This window comes from Gopherus evgoodei, chromosome 11 (genome assembly GCF_007399415.2).
Source record: "Gopherus evgoodei ecotype Sinaloan lineage chromosome 11, rGopEvg1_v1.p, whole genome shotgun sequence".
Classification (NCBI taxonomy): Eukaryota; Metazoa; Chordata; order Testudines; family Testudinidae; genus Gopherus; species Gopherus evgoodei.
Window position 1 is genome coordinate 61,383,831 of NC_044332.1, and position 22,749 is coordinate 61,406,579.

At 40.6% G+C, this 22,749-nt stretch overlaps 1 protein-coding gene across 2 annotated transcripts in view; it reads right to left on the reverse strand.

Annotated features, from left to right (window-relative positions):
* THSD7B (thrombospondin type 1 domain containing 7B) overlaps nucleotides 1-22,749 on the reverse strand; it is a 529,845-nt gene that overhangs the window by 233,300 nt on the left and 273,796 nt on the right. For both annotated transcript variants that reach the window (XM_030580720.1, XM_030580719.1), the window contains exons 8-9: nucleotides 6,677-6,868; nucleotides 984-1,218 (exon numbers count right to left, since the gene is read on the reverse strand). In XM_030580720.1, coding sequence (XP_030436580.1) covers nucleotides 984-1,218; nucleotides 6,677-6,868 — 427 coding nt within the window. The remainder of the gene's footprint in view (nucleotides 1-983; nucleotides 1,219-6,676; nucleotides 6,869-22,749) is intronic.

The window sequence follows — 22,749 nt, forward strand, 5'->3', positions numbered from 1 at the left end:
TGAATTCTGAAGATCCCAGTGCATGCTATAATTTTCCATTTCTCTCATACAACAGCCCAAGTCTTTTCTCTATAAAAACTCCCTCTTTCCTCCTCTGCTAGTCCTAGATCCATCCTCCCCTTCTCCCCAAGTGTTTACTTTCTCATTTCAGCTCCATTTCCACCTAGCTAGTAAGCAGAGGATGGGGACAAATAACTATTTTACACATTATATGGCACTATAGATGGTATAACTTAATGGTGATAAATTTACCGTACATTAGTGGGTACCAGACATTCTCTTCTTTGCTCAATTAATTTAATTAACCTCAAGAATTTTAATTACCTTTATTGAAGTGACCACAGCCTGTCCATATTTAGCAGTATTGTTTTAAAACATGTAATAAGATTTAAAATGAGGCTGCAAGGAATAAGCGATGGCTTGATTTTTTTTTATACTGGGGAAATTATCTGTGCCTCTCATTTCCTGGGGTACTAACACAATGTAGAAGCTCAGAATATACACAGTGCTAAATAAATGGTTTTAGTGTACTTATTGAAATAGCAATACAAATCAACTCTTCCAAGTGAACTGTTTCTTCTTTTATTAACAGGATTTTATTAAAAATAGGTTGGTAGCTGTTATGTTCCGTTCCAGGTTATATTTTAATCACAACTTCCTAGCAGTAAAAACATTTGCAAAAAGTCAGAATAAGAATCATAGATTAACCATTTTAAATTTTTTCAGACACTGAAAAAAACTGTATTGTGACCCACCCACTGCTACATTTACAAATAAAACTGGTTTATCCATTCATTTTTTGTTATATAAAAAGATCCTTTCTCAGAAGCTGGAAAATTAAGCTAGCAATAAAAATACTTTCATAGCTTCAGTTTTCCCAAAACACACTTGAATATTTGCATTTTTAATGTACTGTAACTACAAATAATTAATCCAGCAATGCAGTCAACACTGCATCTGCAAGAACCTCTTTCTCCCAATACCTTTTATTTGTAACCTGGTCAAAATTATTCTTCACACAAAAAACCTTCCGTGTTTGCAAGCCCACTCCACAAGTAGCTTCTCCATTCCAGCTAATGGTAGCATTGAGGGCAGTTACCAAAGTGTCTTCAGAACAAGGACCCCATGGAGATGTTTCCCAATAGAACTGTGTGCAAATGTGATCATTACATAAGCGATACTCCTGTAGGGCCCGGTGAGGAGGACAGGGTTTCCCACCTGAAAGTAGTGAAAAGAATAATATATTTATTATTATAATCAAGAGAACATTGTGGATGGATACCACATGTAGAAATATAAAGTTTGTTTTATGACAAAGAAAGAAAGAAAGAAAGAAAGAAAGAAAGAAAGAAAGAAAGAAAGAAAGAAAGAAAGAAAGAAAGAAAGAAAGAAAGAAGTTGGTCGGTCGGTCGTTTTTTGACATTTATGGCTATAGTAACAGCCTTCCAAAATACTGCTTCCTCATTAAATGAGCCTTGAACAAAATTGAATTCTGAGGAATGAACAATGGAAACTGAAATGTGTGAAGTAGATTTCCAATTTCCCATGCTGCTACTACTATTCATAAGCTAATTGATTCCATTTAAATGCCAGCATCACTCTGGCTTTCAAACAAGTATATTTAAATATTACCTTTATAATATGTTCACTCTGACAGATACAGCAATTTCCTGCCATATCCTTGAGGCACTGTGACAGAATACACTTGTGTTCACACCATCACACTATTATAAGAACATTTCTACATAGGTATGCCTGGTGAGGTATAATTAAAAAAAAAACAACTCATAACTTTCTGATGAATAATATCATGAAAAAAAATGCACATTGCAACATTATATGTAAAGCTATGAACATAAACTGAAATCATGACTGAAGTATATTTCCCAGATAAGGCTGGGGAATGGCTAAACCAATTCCTCAGAGACAAAGGGCAAGCTTATGCCTCAGGCAGGTGTCCACAAGGCTGACAGATAATTACCTGTCAAGTGGCCATTCTCTGAAAAGAAAGTGGGCAGGGATAAAAATCTACATTTTAGCAAAGAAACAGCACGGAGTTTTCTTTCTTCATTAAAGTGTGTCTCATCTTCTCCCACGGGAAATGCCTCTCAAAGGGGAGGGGGTAGGACTATAAAATGAAGGGGTAAACCTCCCAAGACACCCCTCTCCCTATCCACCTCACTCTGCACCTGAGAAGACAAAAGGAAACAGCCACTGGACTCTAGGGGGACGGGTCCCGTCCTGAGAGTTTGGTCAGCAATCTGCTGGAGCAGATGGTGAGAAAGTTTGCTTTGCAATTAAGAGTTTTGTAAATAGATACTACTAAACATTTTATCTTTATTTTTCTTCTAACCATTTTTGACTCTATGCTCACTTAAAATCTCTCTTTGTAGTTAATAAACTTATTGTACTGTTTCAGCTAATCCAGTGTGTTTAAGTTGGAGTGTCAGGGTACTCTATTTAAAATAATAAGAAGGTATATTATTCCCTTAAAGAAATAACAGACTTAATATATTTGTACAGCCCAAAAGAGAGCTGCGCAGTACAGGATATACATTTCTGGGGGAAGATCCAGGACTGGAATTGTGTTGCCAAGGCTAGTGAGAGCCAGGGTATAGCTGGCAGGCTGCATTTACACACAGACACTAAGGGCATGGTTGAATGATGGAAGGCTGTTTGTGACTGGCCCAGGTGGGAGCTGGCACAGCAAGGCACCCAAGGCTGCAGAGCAGGTGTGACATAGCCCCCCCAGTAGTCAGGATTGTGCCCTGATATGTCAGAGACCTTTCTGAATTATGTTTAAATATCTTTGATGTCTATTGTATTAAATGAATGGTTTATGTATTATTATAGATCAGGATTGTATGTATCTTCTCAAAGTGAGAGATGGGACAGATGTGAGATCAGGATTTGTGAAGGAGGGCTTCAAAGGACTATACTGAACAATGTGCTAGACAAGAATGGACTTTTAGAACAAATATCAAGTGGTTTTCCTGGGGAATATCTAGGGGGAGATGAAGGCAAATTTCCTACCTCCAGTTATGCAAAATTCCAGACTTTTGAAGTTCCATCTATAGGAGTTGGCCATTGTCTGCTGATCACCTGTTACATGAGGCCAATATCAGAGATCCAAAATGTACAAAGGAAACAGTGAAATAGTCCTGATTGTTCCAGTTTGGAATCTGACAGTTATGAACTTGTAACCATGGGGAAAACCTAGTAGTGGGTTTTGAAGAACTGACACCTACCAGAGCCCGAGGTGATTGCAATATGCTCCATGAGATTAGGGAGGCTATACAAACAGAAATCTCAATAATAATGGGAGATTTCAACTATCCCCATATTGACTGGGTACATGTCACCTCAAGACATGATGCAGAGATAAAATTTCTAAACACTATTAATGACTGCTTCTTGGAGCAGATAGTTCTGAAACCCCCAAGGGAACATAAAATTCTTGATTAAGTCCAAAGTGGAGCACCGGATCTTGTCCAAGATGTGAATATAGCTGAATCATTTAGTAATGTAATTAAATTTAACATCTTGGAGGGTAGGGGGCAGAAATACCAAAGAAACCTATTATAGTAGCATTTAACTTCAAAAAGGGGAATGACACATGAATGAAAATTAAAATGAAATTAAAAGGAATATCACAAGAGTGAAATGCCTGCAAGCTGCATGGAAACTTTTTTAAAAAAACATAATAGAGGCTCAAATTAAATATATACCATAAATTAAAAAAAATAGTAAGAGGACCAAAAACATCATCATGCCTAACTGACTTAATAAAAGTGGCATTCAGAGGCAAAAAGGCATCCTTTAAAAATTAGAAATCAAATCCTTCTGAGGAACATAAACTCTGGCAAGTCAAGCGTAAAAGTATAATTAAGCAGGCCAAAAAAGAATGTGAAGAACTAGTAAAAGACACAAAAATTCTAGGTATTTTTTTTAAGTAGTCTGCCAAACAATCAGTCAGGCCACTGGACTATCAAGGTGCTAAAGGAGCATTCAAGGAAGACATTGCCGTTGCGGAGAAGCCAAATAAATTATTTGCATCAGTCTTCACCTCAGATGATGTGAGGGAGATTCTCACAACTGAACCATTCTTTTTAGCTGACAGATATGAGGAACTGTCCTGGATTGAAGTGTCAGTAGAGGTGGTTTTGGAACAAATTGATAAATTAAACAGCAATAAGTCACTAGGACCAGGTGGTATTTACCCAAGAGTTCTTGAAGAAACTCAAATACGAAATTACAGAACTTCTAACCATAGTATGTAACCTATTGCTTATATCGGCTTCTTTACCAGAAGACTGGAGGATAGCTTTATGACACCAATTTTTAAAAAAGGCTCCAGAGGCAACCCTGGCAAATACAGGCTGGTAAGCCTAACTTCAATATCAGGAAAATTGGTTGAAACTATGGTGACTAACTATGTATCTGATAATCCTGATGAACATAATTTGTTGAAGAAGAGTCAACACGTTTTTTGTAAAGAGAAATCATGCGTCAGCAATCTACTAATTCTTTGTGGGGATCAATAAGCATTGGATGAGGGTGATCCAGTGAATATAGTCTACTTGGACTTTCAGAAACTTTTGACAAGATCCATCACCAAAGGCTCTTAAGCAAAGTAAGCTGTCATTGGGATAAGAGAGAAGGTGCTCTCACGGGTCAGTAACTGGTTAAAAGATAGGAAACAAAGGATAGGAATAAATGGAGAGAGTTAATAGAAGGATCCCCCAAGGGTCTGTACTGGGACCAGGACTGTTCAACATATTCATAAATTATCTAGAAAAAGGGGTAAACAGTGAGGTGGCAAAGTATGCAGACAATACAAAAGTTCTCAGGATAATTAAGTCCAAAGTAGATTGCAAAGAGTTACAAAGGGATCTCACAAACGCAGGTGACTGGCCAACAAAATGGCATATGAAATTCAGTGAAACAGCCTCACAACCTGAGCCCCATGAGCCTGTGGCAGCTGATATGGGCCAGAAGTGGGTTTTTCTTTGCTGTGTAGATACACCCTCTGAGTACATTTCTCAGACATGAAGGAAAGCTCTGTATAAGCTTGAAAGCTTGTCTCTCTTGCCAACAGATGTTGGTCCAATAAAAGATATTACTTCTCCTTCCTTGTCTCACTAAAGTCATATTATTGTCCTTTTCTCCCTTTTTATCCTGATAGACAGCAGTATTTATCTTTTCCTGGTATTGTACAGTAGACTGTTTTATTCACTGTTCAGAAAGACTTGTGGCTTTTGATTGTTATTCATGTTTTATTTCTTTCTGAGAAATTCAAAGTCTTCAGTTCAAAGCATTTCACTTCTATTTTAGGTTTTCAGATCATATATTCTTGTGATTATAGAGCATGCACATTTGCACATGTATTTTCTTTCAAATTAATAATTCTGGTTTCTATTTTGCTCTTGAAATTTTGCATCTATCTTGTTTGCATTTCAGAACATATTGCTACCTTCATGGGAAATATGCATCTTACTTTATTTTTTTATTTTAATAATTTGCCACGTTTTAGTCTTTTTTAATAACTGTTGCCATTCTGTCTACACTTATATAGCAGTTTTCATCCCAATGTTCTTTACAAACTTTAATGGGGGCCATTTACGTGAATAAAGATAACTCATATGAGGATGCATTTGCAAGCTTAAGCTGACACACAAACATAACCTGTGGTTTTAATGATGATTTCTAAATGGTGTTTAATAGAGATTTTCTTTACTTGTGGGGAAAGTATGCACCAGGTTAGTAAGCACCAGGTTAGTTGCATGCATTGCTGACGATAAAGGTTATTTTTTAGAACATAGACAAGGCCTTAGAGATCTGACATACAAATGCTGACCCAGTACTACTTAGTCTGTCATATCTGATGGGATTGTCACCATCAGATAGGACACAGACCATTTTTTAAAATGATATTGGTATTTTCTGACTTTCTGTTGCATAGAGAACAGCAATGGCCCAATCCTGATCACAGCTCTGCACATGCTAAAACCAAGAAGTTGTATGAACTCTGTGCTTGAGAAGAAGTCTTTGTACAAAACTGTGCCAGTAGAAGAATCACCATAATGTAGTCCACCGAGTGTGTTACTGTAAGCCAGACAAACATGCCTAATGCATGTGTCTATGAAGAGTCAGAGAAAGGGACACAGCTATAAAGCTGTTTACATAATTCTAAAAAACAAGAACTCAGAGCAAATTTGATGAGTCTAATATATATAACATGTTTTTGCTTTTAAAGTATCTGATTTTACACATATTTCTGTTCTCTTCTAGACTGGAACTAATATGCTTCTATACAGTTACATAGGTATCGAGAGTTTGTGCCATACATTTATTGTGTGTGTGTGTGATTCCTCTTTTAGAGGTGGCAGATCCTCAACTGGTGCAAACTGTGATAACTCTTTTGAAATCAAGACGGTTATCACAATTTCCACTAGCTGAGAACCTGCCCCTTAAAATCAAATAATCCACAGAATAAAATTTATTAAATATCTTTCATTAAAACATAGTTATATTGGCAATGGGTATAATCTAGCCACACACAGATTAATCTTTGCACAGATCTTTGTAAGTGCAAAGATTCATCTCTGTGTGAAGTATTATTAATTATGACTATAATATTGGTGTTTGGGTCTTATCCAAATATAGTTCTACTCACCCTCCCCTGGCAGTGCCAGGATAGATTTAGTTCTGCTTTGTTTCCCCTCTGCATTTTTACTGGAACATGAGTGGGAACAAGATGACCATTCTGACCAGTCATTAACGACACAGTCCACTGCACATGGTACTTCACAAACCATCGTTTCAGGATGGAGAAACTCTGAGCAAAGGGTATGTGATACTTCGTCACCTGAAACAAACAAGACAAAATTAAGCATAAAAAAGTGAGGTGAGTTTGGGACCATTTTCAATAAATATGTTATATGTTGCATATATAATCAGGCCTGATCTACACTAGGAAATTAGGTTGGTATAACTACGTTGCTCAGGGATGTAAAAAATCCACCCCCCTGACCAACTCAGTTAAACCAACCTAACCCCTGGTGTTGACAGCACTAGCTTGACAGGAGAATTCTCCCATTGACCTAGCTATCAAGTCTGGTGATGTACGTACATCAATCAATGGGAGAACCCCTGCCATTGGCGTAGGTAAGAGTCTTCACTGAAACATTACAGTAGCATTGCTGCAGAGTTTTAAGTGTAGACAAGTCTTAAGATGTGTATACATGTGTAGAACAGTATGGAAAAAAGTGATGAAAAGAAAGCACTAAAAGAATTTGACATATATACATTTTGAAAAAACAAAACAAAACTTTGTTTTAAGTCTGATATTTGATCTACAAGCTTAGGCCAGCTTCTGGGGAATTGAGAACACTGCTAATAACTAAGTCTTTTAGATTTATAAAAATCTAGGAGATGGCAATCATGAGGGAATGAAATGAATAACCTTCAGATGGAACAATACAAATCAGTTATTACCAGGGCTCCATATTTACCAAAATTCTGCAGCTATAGGATTTGTATCCAGCAATGCAAATTGCACATGCCCCTTTCTTGCTTGCACAAACCAGGGAGCTGATGTTTTGATACCTCTGCTGGAGCCTAGGCAGAATGAGTGAAGTGCCAGTTCCTGGAGTACTTCTCACTTAAACCTTAAGAGACACAGGCTATGTTTACACTAGGAAACTTACTGATGCAGCTGCACCACTGTAAGGTCTCCTGTGTAGCTGCTCTATGCTGAGGGGAGAGAGCTCTCCCGTTGGCAGAATTAAACCATCCTCAATGAGTGGCAGGAGAGTATCTTCCACAGACATAGCTCTGTCCACACCAGTTCTTCTATTGGTGTAATTTATGTCGGCCAGGGAGGTGGTTTTTTCACAACCCTGAATGACATAAGTTTTACCGATAAAATTGCTACTGTACACATAGCCTAAGCAAACAGAGCTGCTAGATCTCACATAGGAGAGTAGAGAGACTGCACCAGGGATTCCAAGGGAACCATGAACAAATGTGGGACACCTGGTAGCAATGCCAAGATTGTAATCCCTGTGGCAGGAGGTGGGCACAGCAATGCAAAGAAAAAAAAACTGAAGGAATGAGAGTGAGAGGACATGGTTAAGAGAGCAGAAGGTTGAGGCCAGAGACAGTAGGCAGAGGAAGTCTATGGAGAGGTTTGAAAACAAGAAGAAGGCTCACAGCACTAAACTGTTAAGGCTCAGAGTGAAATCATGACCTCACTAAAGTCAACAATAGTTTTGCCATATTCTTCAGTGGGGCTAGGATTTCACCCAAAACATAGAACACATAGGTCATGACAATATGTGATTAAAAACCCCAAACAAAGCATACAATGAAAACATAGTGGAGGAGGAAACACGGCATTGTGTTCAGTTAATTAATTTATTTGTTTAACAAAGATTTTCATAACCTCTTTATCAAGCAACAACATTTCTGATGTCAAAATTACAATTAAGAACAAAATGAAATAATAGCAAGTCTCTAAGACAGTAGTGAATTTAGGGTAATAATGAGAGATTTCCCTAGGAATAAGAGTTGAGGGGTAGATTGTCTTGACCATTTAAGCTCAGTGCAAATCAAGAGGATGGATCAAAGGTGGTTCTAAACCACCTTTATGCCCCTCTCACCAAATCCTGGGGCTTTCCCTTAGCCTGATAGTTGGAGATATCAGGAGCATGGCGACACGCTAGCCACACCTCCTTTCTTTCCAGAATGCCTCCTACACGAGAGGAAGTGTGGGGATGGAGTACAGCTGCTACATCAGTTCTATCACAATGAGGGATGACACAAAGAGGATCCCCAGGTAGCCAGTTAAGATGGATTTCCAGCTACTTTACACAACTGGTCTGATGCAAAGCAGCTGGATCATAAAAGTCTACATTAGGATGACCAGATGTCCCGATTTTATAGGGATAGTCCTGATTTTTGGGTCTTTTTCTCATATAAGCTCCTATTACCACCCAGCCCCTGTCCAGATTTTTCACACTTGCTGTCTGGTCGCCCTAGTCTACATTAAGACTACCACAAATCCCCTTTTCAATATGCATCTATTTACTAATTGTTGTTAGAGCTACTATTTTTTTCTAAAGCAAGGTAAAACAAACAAATAGCTTCATTAAAAAATAACGGAGCAGAATTTCCTAATCATTTTATTTGTAACTTTGTTACACAAACCATATAGGAATCTTGAACATTCCATATAAAATTGAAATGTACCTTTTTGCAGACATAATTTGTTGTTGATGGAATTTTATCTCACAAACTATAATTGTAAATGGATTCAAAAGAAATGTGGTTAGCTTTGTTGAATCATTCCCCTGTAAAACTTTTCCTGACCTTCCTGTTTAATGGTATGAATGGATACGGGTGTGTAGGCAAAATATGTAGGCCAGCAGGAAGACAAGATTTGGTAACTTTGTTGAATTGCTCTCATATCTGAATTCTTTAAAGCTCAACTCGAACTCTTTATGAGTAACAATCTCACTCTGACTGTTACATCTTTCACCTTTAGGATAATTGCAAATCTTTCCTTTTAGGTTTCTTTACCTCATATGAATATAGGAAAAACACAAAGGAGTACCTAAGCCTAATTAGAAGGGGAAAAATTAAAATTTAGACTGCCAGCTGCAAAAGAAAGCTGGCTTTTCCCCACTTCACACAGCATGGGAGTTGTGTGTCTCGCAAGGCAGCTGAGGATGCAATTATAACTAAGAGGGTAGAAATCTCTGTTGCTTTTGCAAGACAACACATGTACCAGTGAGTAAACAAGACTGGCAGGGCTACTAGTGAGACTGCTTACAGCTGTCAGTAGGACCACAGTAGTATCTGCATTCATATCCCTCAATAACGACAGACTCATTGCCCTTGAGGTACCAATGAAACTTTCCAAGCGTGGTATGAGAAGTAATAGAGAATCTAGCAGGCAGACTATAAGAGATGTAAAAAATATTTTATTTTTGTCCTCTCCCTCAGACTTGACATCCCTGATCACTCTATTATTCTAGCCTGCTGAATAATAAAATCAAATCCAAAAACCTCTCTGAAAGAGAGCCTCTGGTCCTGTTGAATTTAGGACTATTTCTACATTGCACTTGGCAAGTTCCTTTCTCTCTACCTACAGACTATGTTTAACCATTCCCTCAGAAGAGTCCATTTTATCACCCTTGGTCTGGATGCTAACATCATGCCAATACCCAAGGTGGAAAAAACCAAAACCTTAAGCCACACTTCAACTATATGCTTGTCTCCCTAAGTCATTAAGATATCCACGTCCTTGCTAGCATTTTAACAGCTTGCCTCTGCAGCAGAGAGTAACATACATGTGTACATCCAGGTGAGGCTGGATTTTACGAAGTTATTGGTGCTATAATGCTAGGGGATTACATAATTTAGGTGAGGTGAGCAGTAAACATCTATCCTCTGTTATTTATATTCATAGGAAGAAAGCATTCAAATAGTCAGCTGCAGGTTTATGGAATGGACTAACTGGGTTTCAGGCCAACATGCCATGCTACAAGCACCAGCTCCCCCTTTTCTTCTCTCACAGGGCAGGGAGTTGTCTATATTACATAGTGGACTTCAGGCTGGTGGGTGGGTGGCTGCCGATGCTGGACAGAGAAGCTGTGCCTCAGATCAAAAAGTGTTGTTTTTTGTTTCTGTGCTTGAACCCTCGTTCCCTTTGAAAGCATCTGTGCTGTGCTTTGTCCGGTCTGTCTAAAATGTTTCCAGACCAACTAAAACAATTTGAACAAGATTTAATCCTCTTGATGCAGAATGTGGTGGTAAGTGGGTCCTGTTTTTTTTCTCGATTTTTTCCAAGGGGTAGTTTGTGGCACAAGAATTCAGGTGTCTTGCATAACATAATAGATAGCCTGATCCTAAGCCTCAGTGGCATATTAGCCACCAGGCCACCATGCCTAGAGGCCCTGGCTAATTGAGGGGTCCTGGAAAAATGGGCACCCCACACCCTGGCCCACTCCTCTCATCTGGCACTCCTGCCAGGTAGTGGGGTTGGGGCGCTGGGCCTTCTCCCACCCCAACCATGCTCCCTGACAGGAGTGCTGGGGGGGGAGGGGAGGCTGCAGACAGAAGGGGTGGGGAGGGGCTCCAGCTTGCTCTGGCTCAGGGCCCTACAAAACAGTAATCTGTCTCTGTTAATTCCATTCAAGTCTTTCTATTGACTTCAGATCAGGCCTGTTGAGAGTATGTGCAACTTCACTCAGATCATGGCATCGCTCTCAGCAGGGATGAGTTATGGTAGGATTCTGCTCCCAGCCTGGAGGAGGGCACTTGTACTCATTAATTTTGAATCCATGAGGGAGACAGCTATGATGTGCCACATGTACTGGATGAGAGAGCGAGCCAGGAACACAACCACCCTCTCTAATTCTTCACCCTGACTACTACTTCTGACTTCAGCCAAATGACAGTGACAGCAGCAGCATTTTGAGTGCAAGTTCATGGCTTTCCCACTTCAGCAGAAAGAGGCAGATTTCAATTGTTTGATAGATGACTTTGCCACAAAATGCATAAAGATATTTTAAAACATTTGCTTAACTGATTAGATTTATAGTCATATTCATTGTGTGCACTTCTTAGACTGCTAGCAAAATAGATTCTGAGAAAGATAGTATACAAAAAATATATAATAGGCATTTTTTATTTTCCATGGAAAACTACAATAGGTACATCTGAAAAGACGATTCTGAGTTTCATGATTTCCCTTGGATGCAGTAATTTCCCAAAGTTTGCTGACTGGACCCATGTTTATCGTATGCCAACTGCTGTGATGTTTGTGTAAAGTTAAAGTATTGCTCATCAGTAAACAGAGCCACAAAATATATATATTATTTTAAAAAGCTGATGTTTATGCATCAGAATCAGATAGGGAAAAAGGAACATGGACACTTTTGTGGGGGGAACCCTTTGGTTAACTGGGGCTCTTCAGTCGGCCTGGATTGGATCCAGGTCCCATTTAATCTAACCTACTGCTCTTATCACTCCCTTCATTTGCTCTCTTGAGATCCCAAATACTTGATCAATTTAACAAAAGGCCTCTTACGTTTATTTGGCATGGCAGACAGCCCAGAATTAGTGCCAAGAAATGATGTTTAAACTCTCTGAAGAAGATTTTCTCCGCAATTTACAGATAAATAGTTGGTACCATTTGGTCTGGGCAATATTTTCTTCTTCCCAATTCTGAGGGCCTACAATGGATTTAAATGGTGGACAGGCCTCATGAAGACCTGCCTCAAAAGGGTGAAATGCATCCTTATTCCATTTGTGGTATAGATGTAGTTGGCAATCAGAAAACAACTGGTAGTAAAACTGTATGTTCAAAAGACAATGGCTGGGATATCAAGTGGGGGAAAAATCACCTATACTAATAATTGGAAACAAGCTATTTGTTGACAAAGCATTGAGAATGTAAGGGCTTAACCTATTAGCTACCGTTTTTAATGGCTACATTCGATCCACAACCCAAACAATAACTTTTTGACACTACTTTTCTGAATTCTTTCATGTTGGGAAATATCTGAGGTCCTGAAAAGGATGATTATAATGTTTTGCATGCTATTACAGAAGGACAGCATCTAAATACTAGGTGATTAGAGCTATATAAACATGATCTAATCTATCAAGATACTATATCCTGTCTTTCTAAAGACAACCATAACAGGCAATCAGTCCCCATTTCTTAAAGTCAGCATCCAATAATCTGAAACAAAATTTAAGGATCGCCTAATGTCAAAACCATAGATGGTAACTGTGCATTACAAAAGCATCTGGCCACTGTTTTCAGAGCTGAATGTCATTACAGAATTGAACAAACACTCCTGAAATCTAGGGAAATCCAATTCTGGATGTAAATTTTGCAGCTTGGCACGGCCCATTTCTAGTAATTGTAGGTGAAATTATTCCCAGCATGGAGTTGCAGCACAGAAACAATACATAGACTTGGAAAGATTTGATCTTTACTGTTAAATGTGAGTGATTTTACTGTATACACACAAACAGGTGAAAAATATTTTCAATGATGATAATAAAAAAATACACAGATAGGCAAAGTAAGAAAATGCTGCTTGACACTTAACATTTGATTTAAGGGTATTTACTTTGTAAATTTTGATATGCGATTTGACTATTTGTGTTTTAATGGTTACAAATTTTTAACTTTTTGAATCTCAATGTCTACCTGGCACTAAATAATTATTATATGACCCCTCCCACATTGTGTGACCCTCTTACAACTTCCCGCAACTGTGACATTTTTAAATCAATAAACAATTTTTTAAAATGTCTAAAAATAAACATTGATCTTATTAGTTGAAATTATTTTTTTTAAAAACCCAAATTCTGCCATGCCTAACTATACACGCTTATGTATAACTCAAAATTAGAGCTAAGTGGAAATCTGAATCTACATCCTACAAGAAATTGATATTTTGATTTTTTTCCCCCATCTGAAATATCAACATTTTACACAGAATGAAAAGTTTCCAAAAATTTCAGTTCTGAAATGTCTAAATATTTTGTTTTGACATTTTTGGTTAAAACAAAATATTTTGACATTCCCAAATAAAAAAATTTGTTGCAGTTTGTTGAATGGACTCAAAAAGTTTCATTTTGAGTCAGTTCAACATTAAACTGCATCTGCCTATGATGCCGCAGTACCTCCTGAGAGTTGTAGTTCTGGTACATCCCCGTTCTGTTCATTCCCTCTGAAGCACCTGGCACCGGCCACTGTCAGAAGGCAGGATACTGGGCAAGACAGACCATTTTTATGTCCTCTCATTTTTCCTATGGGTTGGCTCCCTGACCAGACCACATCTCCCATGATGCATGTGTCCAAATGTAGTCTGGTCAAGAAGCTAGACTCACAGAGCAGAGCAGGGGCATGAAGCACCTAAAGCACAGCTCCCACAAGGCACTGCTGAAACAACAAGGAGATGCTACTTAATGTTGAATCAACCTGAAATGAAATATTTCATTTTTATTTCCTTGATGGAAAATCTATTTCTATGGCAAAATTAAAATATTTCTGTGGAAATTCAGATTCTGCAGAAACTGCATTTTCCATCAAAAAGTTATTTTAATAGAAAATTACCGATCACCTCATCTTAAAATAAAGTTTCAGTTGGACATAAATGGTGTAAGCACTATAACTGTCAAATATGCTTTGGAAATATATTGATAACAGCTACAGTTCTCTTTCTGCCCTTTTAATTATCTGTAGTAACTACGAACACATCAATTACCCCAATGCATATTCTAAAACTTTAGCTTCCTATCAGAGCCAAAGACAATGAGAATCAAATGTACACACCATCACCACAGATGTGACATCCTCGCCTGGGGAACATCAATTAAACTGAAGTTGAAGTACATAATTTTGATTGATAAAAAGTCTTCCAACTATTGTTAGTCCATCAAACCAAAGACTCCCATAATTTACATGTAGATAAAACTTCCATCTCTCCATCTTGCAAAAGAGAACCCCTACTGGGCAAGAGACAGGAATAACTGCTCCTTTTCTTGTGCCAAGTGCTCTTTTGTCTCCTATACATTAACAAAGACAGAAATGACTATGAAAAAATTAAGTTTAAACCAGCTGGGAATAGCTTGTTGCTGACCCATAAAACTAAAAGTTCCAGAGGTCAAACTCCCTAATACCCCAAGATGCCCAATATAGATTTCACCTCAAATTAGAAATTGTATATTTGCCTTATGAACCAGAAATACAAATCTCTATATATGAATAATCTGCTTTGTTCCTCCAATGTAATGTCGCATATCCCAGGACAAGCCCTGAAAAATGTAAAGAGAAGCTACTAGACATCTAATCTCTCTAGCAAGATGAGAGACTGTGCAGACTAGGAAACATCACAGATGTCTGGTTTCTCTCTAAAGAATTGTTACACTCCTGAAATGATATAAATTGTCTGACACCAACAGTAAAAAGAATATTGAAAGATATACACTTAACAGGTTATAACTTTGAAATATTAAAAGAAATTGCTTAAAAGAGGGGGCAATTCCAATTCATATCTGGGCTAATACTGAAAAACAATTTTGGAAATGAATTAAACATAAAAAGCTTCCGATAAGAAACAGACTGAAGAAATTCATTATAGACCCATGCCATCTACTGGATATCAACAGAGTTAGCAGAGAAACTTAGGGCTTTTCTACATTTACCTGGGGATCAACATGTGGTGATCAATACATTGGCAGACAGTTTAGCGGGTCTAGTGAAGACCTGCTAAATCACAGAATGATAGAACTGGAAGGGACCTTGAGAGGTCATCTAGTCCAGTCCCCTGCACTCAAGGCAGGACTTAAGTATTATATAGACCATCCCTGACAGGTGTTTGTCCAAGCTGCTTTTAGAAATCTCCAATGATGGAGATTCCACAACCTCCCTAGGCAATTAATTCCAGTGCTTAATCACTCTGACAGTTAGGAAGTTTTTCCTAATGTCCAACATAAATCGCTCTTGCTGCAATTTAAGCCCATTGCTTGTCCTATCCTCGGAGGTCAAGAAGAACAATTTTTCTCCCTTCTCCTTGTAACAACCTTTAATGTACATGAAAACTATTATGTCCCATCTCAGTCTTCTCTTCTTCAGACTAAGAAAACCCAATTTTTTCCAATATTCCCTCATAGGTCATATTTTCTAGACCAGGGATCAGCAACCTATGGCACGCATGCCAAAGACAGCACACGAGCCAATTTTTAATGGCACGCTGCTGCCTGCCGGAGCAGCGTGCCATTAAAAATCCTGCCCAGACTGGCCCAGCCCGCTCTTCTCCGCCCTCCGCAGAAGCATAGGCATGTGCACGGGGTGTGCCAGGTGTGCCCAGGCACGCCGTAATGCAGGGGTGAGCAAATGGCCCCACTCTCCCGGTGCAGCAAGCTGCGGAGTCTGCACTCCCACGCTGGAGTGCCCGGCTGAGCACATCAAGCAACCAGCCCCTCCTCGGCTTCCCTCCTCTCCTGGAGCCATGCCGCCACTGAGCACAGCACTCTGGGGGCCGGGACTTCACACTTCAGGGGGACAGTGTTTGGCTTTGCAGGGAGGCAGACATGCTTCCCCCTCCCCTGGAGCCATGCCGGTGCACGCACAGTGCTCTGAGGGGCAGGGCTGCCCGCTCCTGCAGGACAGCATGTCTGGCTCTGCGTAGAGCAGAACATGCAGCTAGGAGCCTCATGGTAAGGGGTCTGGGGCTGTTGGATAAGGGGTGGGGGCAGTCAGGGGACCGGGAGCAGGGTGAGTTGGACAAGGGGTGGGATCCCAGGCAGAGTGGTTAGGGGCAAGGGGTCTCTGGAGGGGGCAGTCAGAGAGCAGAGTGGGTGGGAGGGGGCATGGGAGTCCCGGGGTTTGCAGAGATGAAGCGGGGGCGGAAGCAGGAGCTGCAGAGAAGGAGGGGGTGCATGGAATAGGGGCATATCCCCCCTCATACACTCCCCAACCCTCTGTCCTGAGCCCTGACCCCTGCACACACACACACACCCAGCCCTCTGCCTGGAGCCCCGCACACTCCCTAGGCCTGAGCCCTGAGTCCCGTACCCCGTACACACCCCAGGCCCCTGTCCTGTACCCTCCTCATACACACCCATCCCTCTGCTTGACTCCTTTACCACCACCCCCACGACTCCAGCCTTGACTCTGCCACCCACACACATACTCAGCACCCCCCGCCCTGACACCTGCACCCCCCTCACATGCCCCCAGCTCTCTGCCCTGACTCTTGCACCTCCCCCATATACCCAGCTCCCCCACACCCCATGCACCTCCCCACATCCTGACTCTTGTACCCCCCACATCCCCTCCAAGCACCAAACAGGAGCTCCTGCCAGGGGCAGCTCCAGGCACCAGCTTAGCACACAGGTACTTGGAGCAGCCACTTCGGAGAGGGTGGCACATCCAGCTTTTTGGTGGAGGTCCCTCACTCCCGCTCAGAGCAAAAGACCTCCTGCTGAATTGTCGCAGATCGCGATCGTGGGTTTTTTGTTTTTTTTTGGCTGCTTGGGGCGGCAAAACCCCTCAAGCCAGCCCTGGCTCCTACACACACCCACACCCACATTCCCACCTGCATCCCTTGCACCAAATGGGAGCTGCCCAGTAAGTGCCCAACACCCAAACCTCCTGCCCTAACCCTAAGCCCCCCGCCCCCCATTCCAGCTTCTGGCCAGAACCTTCACCGCCAGCCCTGTGCTCAGTGCAGAGAGAAGAAGAGAATGGGCCAGAACCAGGGAGAAGGTAAGTACCCACTGTATGTGGGCAGGGCCAGGACGCCAGACTGGCAGCAGGCTGAGCGGGTCCTGCAGCCGGGATCCCAACTGGCAGGAGCCGGCGGATGGAACCCCTGAGCGGCAGTGGGCTGAGCCGCTCAGCCCACTGCCAGTCTGGGGTCCCAGCCGCTGGCTCTGCACAGCCTGCTGCCAGTCTGGGGTTCTGGCTGCCAGACCCTCGCCAGCCAGGGTCCCGGCTGCAGGCCCCGCTCAGCCCGCTGCGGGCCTAGGTGAACAGAACCACAGAACAGCAGCGGGCTGAGCGGGCTGGCGGCATAAGATCAACATTTTAATTTAATTTTAAATGAAGTTTCTCAAACATTTTGAAAACCTTGTTTATTTTAGAATACAACACTCGCTTAGTTATATAATATATAGACTTATAAAGAGAGACCTTCTAAAAAACATTAAAAAGTATTACCAGCACGCAAAACCTTAAATTAAAGTGAATAAATGAAGACCCAGCACAACATTTCTTAAAGGTTGCCAACCCCTCTTCTAGACTTTTAATCATTTTTGTTGCTCTTCTCTGGACTTTCACCAATTTTCCTGAAACGTAGTACACAGAACTGGACACAATACTCCAGTTGAGGCCTAATCAGCACGGAGTAGAGTAGAAGAATTATTTCTCATATCCTGCTTACAAATACTCCTGCTAATCCATCCCAGAATGATGTTTGCTTTTTTTGCAACAGTGTTACACTGTTGACTCATATTTAGCTTGTGATCCACTATGACCCCCAGATCTCTTTCCGCAGTACTCCGTCCTAGGCAGTCATTTCCCATTTTGTATGTATGCAGCTGATTGTTCCTTCCTAAGTGGGGTATTTTGTATTTGTCCTTATTAAATTTCATCCTATTTACTTCAGACCATTTCTCCAGTTTGTCCAGATCGTTTTGAATTTTAATCCTATCCTCCAAAGCACTTGCAACCCCTCCTAGCTTGATATCATCCACAAACTTTAGAAGTGTACTCTCTATGGCATTATCTAAATCATTGATGAAGATATTGAACAGAATCAGACCCAGAACCAGTCCCTGCAGGACCCCATTCATTATGCCCTTCCAACATGACTGTGAACCTCTGATAACTACATTCTGGAAACGATTTTTCAACCAGTTTTGCACCCACCTTATAGGAGCTCCATCTAGGTTGCATTTCCCATTTGTTTATAGAAGGTCATGTGAGACAGTATCAAAAGCCTTACTAAAGTCAAGATATACCACATCTACTGCTTCCCCACATCCATAAGGCTTGTTACCCTGTCAAAGAAAGCTATCAGGTTGGTTGACACGATTTATTCTTGACAAATCCATGCTGACTGTTATTTATCACCTCATTATCTTCTAGGTGTTTGCAAATTGATTGCTTAATTATTTGCTCCATTATCTTTCTGGGTACAGAAGTTAAGCTGACTGGTCTATAATTCCCCGGGTTGTCCTTATTTCCCTTTTCATAGATGGGCACTATATTTGTCCTTTTCCAGTCATCTGGAATATCTCTCGTCTTCCATGACTTTTCAAAGATAATTGCTAATGGCTCAGATATGTCCTCAATCAGCGCCTTGAGTATTCTACGATGCATTTCATCAGGTCCTGGTGATTTGAAGATATCTAACTTGTCTAAGTAATTTTAAATCAACCGCAGATCACTCTCCTGTCAACTCCTATACTCCACCTGAATGAGAAGCGCAAGGGGAGTCAACAAGTCTCCCATTGAAACAGCATAGTGTTACTCCGCAGTTAGTAGATCTAAGTACATCAATTTCAGCTACGTTATTCACATAGCTGAAGTTGCTTAACTTAGATCGATCTCCCCCCGTAGTGTAGACAAGGCCTAAGAATACTGAAAGCTGAGAGTAATTTCGAAAGTGTCCAAAACAAAATAAAGAGGATTGCCATTCTTCAGCAAAACAGGATATAGAAGCCTAAGGTCACTGTGTGGATCTTAGAGTTGACTGAACAGATAAAGAAGCTGCAGAATCTAGAAGCACTATTGGACATGCAGATAACACTGATGAACAGCTCTCCCTCTCCTCCCAGGTTAACAGGACTAAGCAGCAGCAGTGAGATATCGTGTCAAAGATTATATTTCTCTTTCTATTCTTTAATACAAACAAATGACAGTTATCTTATTGAGTCTACACTCTTTTTAATAAGTCCTCACATAACTACAGTTTGGCTTTTAACAAATGCTATAAGCATACTCTCCTTTGTAAGCCCAAGAAAATTGGCCTGAGAGATCTAAACAATAATTTTAAGCAATTGCTTTTGATATTTAAAATTTGTCCTGTTCATACCAAACCATTCAAATAGGAGGACCAAGCTCCTAGAAGTACCTTTAAGACAAATACATCCTTCCTCCTTGGAGAAGGACTGGAAGTATGCTAAATGTATTAGAAGCACCAAAGAACTGATAACTGGCTGTTATAATGAAATGTAATAAGGATTCTTGGTGATTTGTATTGTTCCTTGGTTAGTTGCTGGGCTCCAAGACTGGTCTATGTTAATTGCTTACATGAATGCACATAATCCTCGTTTAATCCTGAGCTGATGGTGTCAAATTTGCAGATGAACTGAAGCTCAGCAGTTTCTCTTTGAAGTCTGGTCCTGAAGTTTTTTTGCTGCAGGATGGCCACCTTAAGGTCTGCTATAGTGTGGCCAGGGAGGCTGAAGTGTTCTCCTACAAGTTTTTGTATATTGCCATTCACAAAAACCTCTAGGAGAACACTTCAATCTCCCTGGCCACACTATAGCAGACCTTAAGGTGGCCATCCTGCAGCAAAAAAACTTCAGGACCAGACTTCAAAGAGAAACTGCTGAGCTTCAGTTCATCTGCAAATTTGACACCAATCAGCTCAGGATTAAACAAAGACAGCGAATGGCTTGCCAACTACAGAACCAGTTTCTCCTCCCTTGGTTTTCACACCTCAACTGCTAGAACAGGGCCTCATCCTCCCTGATTGAATTAACCTCATTATCTCTAGCTTGCTTGCATATATATATACCTGCCCCTGGAAATTTCCACTACATGCATCTGACGAAGTGGGTATTCACCCACAAAAGCTCATGCTCCAAAACGTCTGTTAGTCAATAAGGTGCCAAAGGATTCTTTGCTGCTTTTACAGATCCAGACTAACATAGCTACCCCTCTGATACATGAATGCACATGTATTTTGTGTTCAGCACATGCCTAGAATGTTCACTAGATCTACACTTGATTGAAGAACTGTTGTTGTATGACTAGGTCAGGGATCAGAAACCTTGGGCACGTGGCCCGTCAGGGAAATCCGCTGGCGGGCCGGGATGGTTTGTTTTCCTGCAGCATCAACAGGTTTGGCCAATCGCAGCTCCCACTGGCCACAGTTTGCTGTTCCAGGCCAAGTGGGGCTGCAGGAAGCAGCGGCCAGCACATCCCTCGGCCCACACCGCTTCCCACAGCTCCCATTGGCCTGGAACGGCGAACCGTGGCAAGTGGGAGCTGCGATCGGCCGAACTCATGGACGTTGCAGGTAAACAAATCATCCCAGCCCATCGACGGATTTCCCTGATGGGCTGTGTGCCAAAGGTTGCTGATCCTTGGATCAGGTGGTTCTGGATGAATTAATAAATGTTTTGAATGGTTAAGAGCACCAAGCATCCTGGTTTGAGCATATTGTCCAAGGTAAAAGTTACACTAAGAAACTAGCATTAAAAATAATAAGCTAACACTCCCTGGTATTTATAAAAGGGTTTTTCCTAATGGGTCAGTGGTTTGAGCATTGGCCTGCTAAACCCAGGGTTGTGAGCTCAATCCTTGAGGGGGCCACTAGAGATCTGGGGCAAAAATGAGTACTTGGTTCTGCTAGTGAAGGCAGGGGGCTAGACTCAATGACCTTTGGAGGTCCCTTCCAGTTCTAGGAGATAGGAATGGAACTTAGGAGACATACCTATGTGGACTGTAACACTTATCAAATTGGAAAATCTAATTTGTTAGATTTCAACTTCAACATTTAACTGGCACTTTGGCAAGGTCATAAAATTGAACCCCACTCCAGCTTATAGTGGTGCCCAGCTGTGCACTGGCCCTCTGCACCAGAGGTAATTCCACCCTTTATACTTTTTCAGTTGTACCTGAAAAAAAGGAAAATGACTCCTGCAAAAAATGTTGCATATTTTAATGACAGTTACCAGTTCTCCATCAATAGTTATCCTTGTATCACTTCAAATTTTCCACTGAAAATAATGACAGTCTTCTAAAATACTCTGCATATCATAAAATGTTATGTCCCGTTTGAATCTCAGAAAAGAATGCCAATAAATTTTGATTAAATGTTTGCCTATTACAGAGGATAATGTCAGCAGACAGTAGTAAATTCTGAAAAATTCATAGTGACTTTATGCCAGTTCACTAACAGCAATTGCCTATCTCCTTCAGGGAAAAGCAGTTTGCTGGCAAAATCTTGGCCTAGCCATTTATCAGTTAGTGGAAATATTAAATTTAAAAGCAATAACAATAAAAACGTAGCAATAAAAGACTGGATGTAGGCAATTTTGGATATATTCAGCTCGTAATTACAATGCATGAATTTTTTCATGTGGCAACACCAAATTTAGACGAACACACCAGCTGATTTCTGAGCTAAGTTTTATTGCTTACACTACCTTTCAAAGTGGAAGGCCAATATCACATCACAGAAATTCTTACCTATCGGTTGACTTTTTCTAATGCCAATCAACAGATAAGAACCTCTGTGAAAGGTATTGTCAGTTTGTCACAGAAGGCAGCAGCGTGTGGAATAAGTCTAATTGCAATGGTCCATCACTATTATCAGGGACCAGTAACAGAAAGAAAGAATGAAAAAACAAATAAGAAGATTGGGGGCAAAAATCTACGTGTAAAAATGAAAATGGAAAACAAAAAAATATTGCACAAGAGAGAAAGAAGGAAATCTACACTAATATGTTTAAAAAGAATCACAGAAAAAAAGCAATTAAGCAGGTCACATAATCACAGATTTAAGAACAAAAGAAAAAAATTCTTAGTTAAGAAAAACTCCACATAAAAAAAGAGAAGAGAAAAAAGACGAGAAAGGGAGAACGAGATGGGCTGAAAGAATAGGATGTAGAAATAGATCCTCAGGTGAAAGAAAAAAATCATACTGGAATTGTAGAGTGTGTAGTATAGAAAAAAGAAAACTAATAATGGAAAAAAGAAAAGTAAAGGATCAGAAGAAGCAAATGAGAACTAAAAACTACTGAGGAGAGTGTGAAAAAGCAAGGGACTAAGGATATGTCTACACTGTCACGCACAGCACAGGGGTGTGAATAGCAGTGCACACCAAAGAGCAATTTTGTAACCCCCCCATGTGGACACTCCAGGGGCAAATGAAACGGTTCCTAGTGTAGTCCTTTTCAAGGGGATTACATTAGTGATAT